Below are 11,358 nucleotides of genomic sequence, written 5' to 3'. Positions count from 1 at the left end.
ACCCCCAGATATCACCCAAGTAAACTGCTCCTAAACTGCTCCTGAAAGAGCGGTAAAACATGACTTGGAATATTAAGTAACTACTTCAGATTATAATGATAAGGGCTAAAAGGACTTAAAAAGCTTTTATTAATTTTTTTTTTTTTCAACGTTTTTTATTTATTTTTGGGACAGAGAGAGACAGAGCATGAACGGGGGAGGGGCAGAGAGAGAGGGAGACACAGAATCGGAAACAGGCTCCAGGCTCCGAGCCATCAGCCCAGAGCCTGACGCGGAGCTCGAACTCACGGACCGCGAGATCGTGACCTGGCTGAAGTCGGACGCTTAACCGACTGCGCCACCCAGGCGCCCCTTAAATTTTTTTTTAATGTTTAGAGAGAGGATGAGCAGGGGAGGGGCACAGAGGCTCCCAAGCAGGCTCTGCACTGCCAGCACAGAGCCCGACGCGGGGCTCGAACCCACGAACCGTGAGATCATGACCTGAGCCAAAGTCAGACGCTTAACTGACTGAACCACCCCAGGTGCCCCTAAAAAAGGCTTTTATAACAAAAATTTCTCTTTCTCACTTTTTCTCTCCATCGAGGACATTTGCCACATCACAGGTGGTGTTGCTTGCATACCTCATTTGCCTCATTTTAGCACGTGTGGTGGACTCCTTCCCTTGGTTTTGTGAAAGTCCCTCTAGGGTATTCCACACTTCCATTTTCTGGTTTAAATCTCACTTTCTTAGTCTTGCCTTTTTAGCAGCTGGCTTTCTTTGGGGGCCATTTTCACAGAGAACTAAAGATCTCACTTCGTGCAGTTAATGTTACCTGATTACAGATGGAAAACCGCAAGGTATTTTTGAGATGATGCTGGATGGCCATGGACTCAGTTCTCATGTGCCATGCCAGCCTCCCACGGGGGGGCACTTCCAAACTCCTTATGTATTGGGCAACAATTTGCTGTAAAAACAATTTTTTTTAATGTTTATTTTGTTTGAGAGAGAGAGAGATTGTGAGCGGGGAAGGGGCGGAGAGAGAGGGAGACAGAATCTGAAGCAGGCTCCAGGCTCCGAGCTGTCAGCACAGAGCCTGACACGGGGCTCGAACTCACGAATGGCAAGATCATGACCTGAGCCAAAGTCGGACGCTCAACCGACTGAGCCACAGGCACGCTGGGTGACCGTTCACTTTTAAAATTCTGTGCTGGGCCTTGACTAGGCCGGGCTGCTGGGGTGGGGCTCAGGTGGCTGGGGGAGGGGGGGGGGGGGGGAAGGACGGAAGGAGCAGCTGAAGTTGGAGGGACACCCAGAAGGCATGCTGGGAACTGCCCCCTCCCCACCCCCCGCCGGGGTTCTATGGCTGGAAGAGAACAGTGAACCTCAGACACCAAGAAACTTCCACAGTACATAGTCCGTGGAGCGTGTTTGGTCCCGGTCTGGCCATCATCACCTGTGCCCGCCAGCCTGTTGTGGGGGTATCCATGGGACCTACCAGATTCCTCGCTTACCTTCCAGAGGTTTTTTTGTTTGTTTGTTGTTTTTTTAAACGATGAATACACAGTTTTGGAATCATAGGCAGAAGGACCCCTTTAGGTACTGGCAATTACTATTTTACTGAAAATCCCGAATTGCACAAATAGTTCTTTAGAACATAAAACTAAATGGATTTATATGTAACAATTACATTCGGCATTTATAAGAGGCAGTACAAAAATGCATTCTGCTCCTACATGATACAAATTGCATATAATACCATGATTTAAACAATATTAATTATATGAACGAGTGCCGTGAGATACATCTTAATACCTGACGTTTCCCACAGTTAAGGGGAGCGATGCAGTTCTACGAGCAGCTGAGTTTCTTCATTTCTAAATTCATTTTAGTCATGGGAAGATTGGAGGACAAGCCTCTGCCCGAAGACGCAGATGTCAAAAAAGTTAGAGGACTGTTCTGAATTCATCAAAGATGAAATTAGGCACGTGTGCTTCAGCAACCTAAAAAGAGTAAACAGAAGAGTTACTTTTTTCCTAGTGTTCTGATTCAGAACAAGGTCAGAATTTTCCACATGCAAGGAAAACAAAAACCCCCTTGGCAGCAAGGTGGGTCTCAGGCAAGTGGACTCGCAGGGGAGGAGCACTCCCTGAAACCGCTGCCTCGCGTTGCTGTCCTTCCTCACACTGGTGCCTAGCTCCTCGGCCCTGCTGGCATCCGAGGAAACGTTCTACGGTGCTCCCGCCTCCAAACGCGCCAGGTGTGAGCTCCTCCGCTCGGCTCAGCTCTCAGGCTCTCCGGCTCCCCAGGGCACTTGAGGTGCTAGGAATGCGCACGCCTCTGGGAAGTGCTGACAGGTGATCTCAGGTCACCTCACAACTGATCTAGGACCCACCTGGGAAGAACAGCGTGTCCCCAGGGACAGGGGGGGGGGGGGGGGGGGGGGGGTAAGGGCCTCAGCATGCAGTCCTGAACTGTTCTTGGGGGAAGCCCGAGGAGGGGTGGGTAGGGTGAATGGGTGGGATGTAGGGCTAGGTGATCTCCAACTGCTAGAAATTGGAAATTTTTTTATTTTTATAGACGGCAAGAGCATGAGCAGGGGAGAGGGGCACAGGGAGAGAGAGAGAATTTTTTTTTTAGAAGTTTATTTTGAGAGAGCATGAGGTGGAGAGGGGCAGAGAGCGAGACAGGAAGAGAATCCCAAGCAGGGTCTGCACTGTCAGCGCAAAGCCCAACGTGGGGCTTGAACTCCCAAACCACGACATCATGATCTGAACCAAAATCGAGACTCAGATGCTCAGCTGGCTGGGCCACCCACCCATGTGCTCCAAAATTGGTTATTTTTTAAAAGCAGCGTTTAATTTTTTTTCCTGATTATAAAGGGATCATCTGCTACTCGGAGGAAATTTAGCAAATGCAGAGAAGTGTAAAATGGAAATAAATAATCTTTAATCTTAAACCCTTAAAGAGAAAACTCAAACTGGCAATTATTTTGTACGAATCCCTCCAATTTACACATAACACATACTCAAACTTAGGATCACATAACCTTGTGTCCTTTGCCTCTGCTAGATCTTTTGTTGTTGTTTATTCATTTATTTTGTGGGAGAGAGAATCCTAAGCAGGCTCTGCGCTGAGGTAGGGCTCGATCCCACGAACTGTGAGATCATGAACCTGAGCTGAAATCAAGAGTCGGGACGCTCAACTAACTGAGCCACCCAGGTGCCCCTGCCTCTGCTAAATCTTCTGTAATGAACATCCCTGCACACGCATCTTGGTGAACTTTTGCACATATACCCAGCAGATACATTCCAAGCAGTTGAACTGCACGGACCAGGTGAGACTATTACGAGTTATTTTTGAATTAAGCCAAATGGCCCTCCCATAGAATAAACAATTTACACTGCCATCAACAGTACTGAGAAGTTAAGAAGTCCTAGTTCTCTAAAGATTTCCACGCAGCGGGCGCCCAACATTTTACTTTTTATCAATATGATGGGTGGAAACGGTAAGTTTTACTGTTATTTTGATGTGTGACACCTGAATTAAGGTTGAACATTTTTACAAATGTTTATTGGCCATTTGTATTTCTTTTCCTGAAAACTGCCTATTAATATCCCTTGTCTTTTTTCCCCCCTCCTATTGGATTGGTTATCTTTTTCTTACTGATGTAAAAGAACATGCCACACATCAAGAAAACTGATCCTCTGTTGATATTTTCCCCATTTTTTTTTTTTAAATTAAGAGACACTTGACAATTGTTTCATTACATTCAGCATTCATGAGATCAAATCTCTAAATCGTTTCCTTTATGGTTTCTTCCTTTGGTGTTTATATAGAAAGTTCTGAGAGCTCATACATAGTTGTATAAAATGTTTGTGTTTACTGGTTCTATTTTCCATACTAGCTGTATGGATATAAGAAAGATGTGAAGACACTAAGTGGCTATTTTTTGACTATCACATAATGAACTAACGGTGCTAGCACTATTGACTAAAATATTTCCTTACTCCCCTAATTTATGATGCTACTTTCCCTTACATGCAGCTGTATGTAAGGAGGCTACATATTCTTTTTTGTTTAAAATTTTTTTTAAATGTATGTTTATTTTTGAGAGAGAGAGAGAGAGAGAGAGAGAGACAGACTGTGAGTGGGGGAGGGGCAGAGAGAGAAGGAGACACAGAATCCCAAGCGGGTTCCAGGCCCTGGGCTGTCAGCACAGAGCCCAACACGGGGCTCGAACTCACAAACCGTGAGGTCATGACCTGAGCCAAAGTCGGGCGCTTCACTGACTGAGCCGCCCAGGTGCCCCAAGGAAGCTACATATTCTGATCGATTGATTCATCTACTGAGTTTCATACCACTGCCACACTATTATGATTTTTGTAGTTTTACAATAGTTTTAAGTATTTGGTATGTTTTAAATGTCTTCTTTAAAAACAATCTACTTTTGGTCTGAGTTCTATAAAATGTTTAAAAATCCCCCCCCCCCCAACATTACAAAAATTATCTGGGATTTTGATCATGGCTTCAATAAACCTATAAACGAATAAAAACTACTCTTTGAGTTTCCTTATTCAGAATGATGGACTCTGAATTTTTATACTTTGTTCTAAACTGTTATTAAAATATCAAAAATAACTTATTTTTTCTAAACCGTGTTTCTTGCAGCGTTTTAGCTTTTTTTTTTAAAGTTTGCGAGACAGTGAGCTCGTGAGTGGGAGAGGGGCAGAGAGATGGAGAGAGAATCCCAAGCAGGCTCCGCACTGTCAGCATGGAGCCCAATGTGGGGCTTGATCCTATGAACCACGAGATCATGACCTGAGCTGAACTGAAGCGGTTGACGCTTAACCGACTGAGCCCCCCAGGCGCCCCTCCTGTAGAGGTTACTACTCCTGGCTACGCTATTTCCTTAATTCTGTGAATGGGATCTTTTTCACACCATGTGTTTGCGTTAGTTATTCGTGCATTTACCCTGTACATTCTCTAATCGGCTTTTCTGTAGTCTTAAATTGGAAGTTTTCCACATGATTCCAGCAGGTATTCAAGGAAGACAATTACATCCTCTGCGAACAATACAAATTTGTCTTCCTTTGTGCATTTTTTAATTGTCACTTGGTTTATTGCCTTGAACCTGTACGGCCAAAGCCGCGGCGAGAGTCGGTACTGCTAGATCACTGTTACGGCGCCGACTTCAGTGGGGACGCCGCCAGCGTTTCACTATTGCGGAAGATGTCGCCAGTTAATTTTTAAAACGTCGTCTTTGGCTGTTGTTATGAAAAAGTAACCTGCTAATTAAAAAAAATCAGAATGGCTTTTCGGAATCTATCAAAAGTCTTTTGTATTTTAGTATGAAGCTCTGCACTTTGAGCTGAAACTTACCAAAGTGGAATTATTAGTGAGAAAGGAACAGGAAAGACTATCTTGGGGAGTAAAAAATGAAGCCATTTTTGGAAACCCTGGGTAAATATGTTAGTTGTGGTGTGAACTGAACTGAACTGAACTTGCTGTGGGAAGCGGGGGAAAAACCACCCACACAATTATTGCCTCCAGGATTCCCTCCTGGACTGCCCATCTATTCCTCTGGAACCAGAAGCAGGGCTGGGTGAGCTGCTTGGGAGGGGGGCGCGGTAGGGAGGGAGGAGGGGGGTAGGTGCGGTGAGAGTCGGGCTTGTGAAACACCAAACGCAGTGAAAGGAGCGCTCACAGCTGCGGGCAGAAGGAGGCCAGGGGGGCTCAGAGCATCCACTGGGATAAGCTCCTGGACTGTACCCCTAGTGAGTCCAGGGCCGCTCTTATTTTTAATTAAAAAAACTTTTTTTAATGTTTATTTTATTTTTGAGAGAGAGAGAGAGACAGAGCATGAGCAGGGGAGGGGCAGGGAGGGAGGGAGACACAGAATCTGAAGCAGGTTCTGGGCTGTCAGCACTGAGCCCAATGTGGGGCACCAACCCATGAACTGTGAGATCATGACCTGAGCCGAAGTTGGACGCCTAACCGACTGAGCCACCCGGGCGCCCCTCCAGGGCCACTCTTAATGGCCCCTTTTTACAAAAAGGGCTTTAATATCGTCCTTTGTCTACTGCTTACCCTCCTAGGTAGCTTTGTGTACCGAACATAATCCTCCAGAAACAGGAGGGCACCCACAACGTCCGCAGGCATTTCGGGAATCTTCTGGCTGCAACAGAGAACAGTCTGGATCAATGCACCGCTTTGCACGTGGTGAGCCCTCAGTCAAAATACCGAGACTAGAGAAACGACAGACCACTAAAGTCAAAGGAGAAAATCTCTAGAACATCCTCTCGATTCATATCATTATCCTGTGGGTGTATTCTCAGAACATAACCCAGAGGAGGCAGACTGCGCTGAATGGCTTACGTGGGCCTCCACCACACGGCCCCCGCTGTCCGTCTAGACTCACTGCTCACCACCCTGCACCTCGTGATTCAAGAACTGGCAGGTCCCTGAACAGGCCGCGCTTCCCCAGCCCCCGGTCTCTGCGGCTCCATTTGCTCTGCACGCCTACTTTACGAGTAAATTTCTAGGCATCTTGCCAGTTCTAGCTTAGCTTCTTCCTCCTTTGAAAGGCCTCCCTCACTCCTCTGGGCAGATGGCCTTTTCGTACGCTTTGAGCATACTCAGTATTCTCCCCCAAGTCTCGGAGGTTTTCAGTTGTTTGTATGTTGGTTTCCTCGAGGGCCTGGGTCCTGTCTTTAGCCTTCTCTCCTCAGCATCTGGGACGGCACCTGCCCCCTACCGTACATTCGAAGGGGTCCAGTACAGCGTCCAGTAACTTCCCATACGGATCCTACGCGTTCACTCACACGACCTCCACGCTGCCCAAACCGTTCCAGAGCTGTGGATGCAGCAGAGGACGTGACAGGCTTCTCACGGAGCCTACACCCTTTCTTTACAGCGGAAGGAATCTTCAGCTCTTAAAACGATTTCTAATTTACGTACAGAACGGCATTTTCTGATTAATGAAGGATTTCATGGAATTGGATTACTGATTAGTTTCCCGGATGATGTTTTGCTTTGGAAAAGCAGGTTGAAGGGTGGTTACACCTGGAAAAAAGCTGCCGCTGCTCTCGATCTTTCAGTGCAGGACCAGGGCGGCGAGGGAAAGGGAGAGCCTCCGTGCATCCCACGCTCCTGATGTCACTGCACTTGAACAAACCAGAAACCGAGCCGCGGCCTGATGCCCGTCTCCTGGTGACCTCTGTCAGGGTCACCGGTAACAGGCTGTGCTACAGCCACGCTTTGTAGTCACTGGTGAGGAAGAATCAGGAAGGATTTGCCAGCTCCTGACAGATGGGAGACTGGGGTTGGGGTGGCCCGTGTGGAGGTCACTTCCCAATCGCCTCGGACCAAGCTGACTGCAGCCCTGGCTTCCTCTTCATGGTCCGGAGCCAGATGCACTAGGTTTTTGGGTGCTCACTGCTGCCCTTTGCAACCGACCTCGTTTTGCAATTGCTGCAATTCCATTTCCGAGACTTCCCCATCCTTCTGAGCTACCTTCTGTTTTTTAATTGTTAAAAAGTCGGCTGTTGGAAGCAAGTCTCAGCATACGTCCTAGAAAGACACCCAGCGTCCGTCTGTCATTGGGTCCGCTAACTAAGATGGGGCAGAATTAGCCTGACTGATGCTCTCGGGGAAAAGAGGTCAGGGGTTGAGAAGGTTGCAAGAGGTCAAGAACCCGGTCTTGCAATTCTAGCCGCACTGCACTCCACACGGGACCTGGAATGAAGGAGCTTATGACCCCTCCGCTTTAAGGGGTCAGCTGTTTTTGGAATCCCGGTGTGGGTTTGGGAAACCACATATTAAGTGGTGGGATTACCAACTGGAACCCCCAGAAGAGGCCACGGATGCGGTGAGTGGCCACAGCGTGGTGCACAGGAACAGGTGGAAGTCAGCTTATCTAAAGGAAAAGACCTAAGGCAACAGCTGACATTCACAAAGGAAGGAGACTGTATTTCTTCTAATTTCAGAGCATGGAGGGAGGCCCAGAGAGCGAAATCTCAGAGAGACAGGATGGAATTTTCCATTCATCACAGTCAGCCACTTTCCAGTGACCAGGGCTGTGTGGCCTTGAGAGGTGATGAGTACCTCACCCAGGGGGGTGTCCGAGCAGATCGGGATGGTTCCTGCCAGGGGCATCTGAGCGCCGATTCACATCCTGGCTGAGGTAAACTAAACGGCCTCTGAAATCATGTCCGGTCAGGGGTGCACTGTGAGGACCTGTAAGGTCATTCCCATCAGTCTTTAAGTTACACTGACCCAAGCGACCAGGCGGTACTCTTCCAGACGTTGGATGTGCAACATGCCAGAGAAATTTAGTCAGGTGGCCTGACCCTTCAGGGTAACAGAGGAGGCTCAGGACCCAGCATCTCCTGCAAATAACTGTTTTTTTCTATCCCAGAGAAGCCACATTTTCGGGGGGCGGGAAGAAGAAAGGGTTTACGAGCCTTGTATCCCATAGGGGCTTTGATGTGACTTCTGTTTCCTCATACACCGGGAACCCAGGCCGTGCCCAGGCTGACACGGACGTGCTCCCTGACTCCCGCTGAAGGCTGTGGGGCCATCCTATGCCAGTGGCCCGGCCGGAGGGCCGGGCTCCCTGAGCTCTGAGCACAGCGCCCAGGACAGCAGAGGAACAGGCCTGCACTCTCTTCCCCGCGGGGGTCGCGAATCCTGGTCATGACTCGTCCTTGTAAAATCACTGTGGAGCTCACCGAGGGGGCTCCCCCAGCAGAGTGACTACGGATGGGTTGTCTTTAGTTGCTCTGAACAAGGTGGGCCCTGACTTGCTTTACACAGCAGGGTGACAGCAAGTCCCATCTCTACGAGGGAGACAACAGGAGGAACTTCGCACGCAAGGTTTACAGCCCATTCTGTAACATTGATTCTGTTCTTTCCAGACCGGCTTTCGGTACCTTGTGCACTGCTCCACTGTGGAGCGGATAAACTGGCCGATCAGCGCCAGGAACTGCTCGGTGTACCGGGAATGAAACTGCTTCAGCAGGGTGAGCAATCCCAGGACGAGCGGCGGCCAGTCCACGGGGTCCGCGGGTTTCCGGCAGACCATTCCTGCAAAAGGAGCGACAAATCACAAATTATGCCGCCAAAGCCAAGGGCTTGCCTTTGGCGATGTTCATTCAGCATGAATGCTTATGAATGTCAACATGTTTGGGGGCCGCGCCTGCACTGGCAGATGAACTGGGGAACAACAACTCTGGACTACTGTTTGAATTCGGCCCGGGATTGCTGGGGGCTTCCGGTGGTCTGATCCAACAGAGTCAAACGGTTACTGATTTTTATAACCATCGTCACTGTCTCTTTTGGATAATACAATAACACACGCCGTTGCAGACAAGTTTAAAGATCTGTATCTTTAAAGGGAAACGAGAAAGTAAAAATTAGCTACAAGCAACTTCTGTTCATGGCAGCATGGCATGTTATCCACGCTGAGCCAGTCTCTTAAACGAAAACAGTCTGAATCCCGGATAACATTTCTAAGACGTATCTTTAAACACAACGTGGAACGTTATGTGATTAAAGAATCTGCAGAAGCCTGCACGGTGGAAGAAGGAAATTCGTGGAATGGGTGAGTGCCAAAACTGGCTTTTTCACTAAGGACTTTTGCCCAAATCTGGAGGCCTTGGCCTTCTGCCCGGATGGCTGCTTGGGGAACAGGAGCTAGAGCTTAGGGTCTTTGAGGGGAAAGAAACACAATGTTGAAAAAGAACAAAGTTGGAAGACTTACATGGCCTGATTTCAAGACTTCTTATAAAGTTATAGTAATCAAGGCAGTACGGGCATGAGGATAAATAGATCAATGGAACGGAATAGAAAATCCAGACACAGTCCCACCCTTATAGGAACAATCGGATTTCCACACATATCCAAACAATTCAATGGAGAACAAGAAATCTTTTCAATAAATGGTGCTGACACTGAATATCCTCACACTGTACATAGAAAGTAATTTTAAATGGACCACAAACCTCAATGTAAGGGCTAAAACCACAAAGCTTCTAGAAAAAAACCATAGGAGAATATCTTCGTAACCTTAGGGTTAGTCAAAGATTTCTTAGACCGGACACAGAAAAGGACAATTATAAAGGACAAATGGATAAACTGGACATTATTAGTTAAAATTTTCTGCTCATTAAGGTCACCAGTAAGAAAATAAATAGGTGGGGTACGCCAGGGGGGTTCAGTCACTTAAGCATCTGACTTTGGCTCAGGTCATGATCTCACGGTTCCTGGGATGGAGCCCTGCGTGCAGAGCCTGCTTTGGATTCTCTCTCTCTCTCTCTCTCTCTCTCTCTCTCTCAAAAATAAACATTAAAAAAGAAAAAGAAATGGAGCCATGTGAGTAGTGTGTACCATTTAGATTAAAAAAAAAAAAGAGTATCCATAAATATAAATAACTCCTACAACCTAGTGATAAAAAAGCAATCAACCTAATTTAAAAACAGGCAAAAGACATTAACGCTTAACAAAGAAAGATATAAAGAATGGCCAAAAAGCACGCAGCATCATTAGTCATTAGGGGAAGGCAAATTAAAAACCACAAGACACCATACACACCCAACAGATCAGTTAAAAGTAAGACGACTTACGTTGCCAAACGCTGGTGGGATGTAAAATGGTCCAGCGCTTTGGAGAAAGGCGTTAAACTGGCCAGACCTTCAGATGCCATCCCTGGGCTCTTGTGAAGACCGGAAACTCTCTTACTTAACCCAGAGATGCCAAAACAAGTTATCCTGACTTCCCTAACCTGGGCCTTGGCAACTCTGAATTTGCTCAAGGATCTACCATACAAGACAATAAAGGCAGTCAGAACATGGAGAATTAACCCTTTCCAGGCACACAGCGACCACGATGCTTCACAAAAGGAACTTCCGCTCTGAATGCGGCACCGTGGAGATGCTTCCTTAAAGGACAGACCAAAGCAGGCAGGGGTTTCTTAGATCAGTCTCGAGAGCAACACTCGCAAGGTGAAATAAATGTTTTCTTGCGGTCCAAACACCCGGATGTTCCTTCCTAGTCCTCTTTTTCATTATTTTGGTCCCCAGATTAACACGTCAGTTTAATTCATGAAAATAACTGCAGTCAGATAGAGATACATCTCCAGGACACTAAAGGTTTCATTTGTTTTGTTTTGTTGAGAGATCTGGGAATTCAAGGGAATACTTCCTATAAGCAGCTGTACAATGAAAGAAATACTACCTAAGAATGAGACCAGTGAACAGTCTTTAATAAAAACAAGATTATCTTTACGCACTGACAATCCATCACTATAATATCATATATTCTTTTTTTTTTAAAGTTTTTATTTATCTAGAGAGAGAATGAGCAGGGGAGGGGCAGAGAGA

At 47.0% G+C, this 11,358-nt stretch overlaps 1 protein-coding gene across 2 annotated transcripts in view; it reads right to left on the bottom strand.

Moving 5' to 3' along the window:
* Positions 1-1,577: 1,577 nt before the first annotated feature.
* The window catches only part of WASHC5 (WASH complex subunit 5), a 63,375-nt gene continuing 53,594 nt past the window's right edge, over positions 1,578-11,358 (bottom strand). Inside the window, exons 27-29 of one of the 2 annotated variants that reach the window (XM_049633487.1) lie at positions 8,911-9,064; positions 6,068-6,155; positions 1,578-1,980 (exon numbers count right to left, since the gene is read on the bottom strand). In XM_049633487.1, coding sequence (XP_049489444.1) covers positions 1,924-1,980; positions 6,068-6,155; positions 8,911-9,064 — 299 coding nt within the window. In that variant the 3' untranslated portion in view covers positions 1,578-1,923. The remainder of the gene's footprint in view (positions 1,981-6,067; positions 6,156-8,910; positions 9,065-11,358) is intronic. The other variant, XM_049633488.1, reaches the window with a different exon arrangement.

Source organism: Panthera uncia, chromosome F2 (assembly GCF_023721935.1).
Source record: "Panthera uncia isolate 11264 chromosome F2, Puncia_PCG_1.0, whole genome shotgun sequence".
Classification (NCBI taxonomy): Eukaryota; Metazoa; Chordata; class Mammalia; order Carnivora; family Felidae; genus Panthera; species Panthera uncia.
Note: the sequence above shows the minus strand (reverse complement) of the source record. Positions and strands in the feature narration are given on the sequence as shown.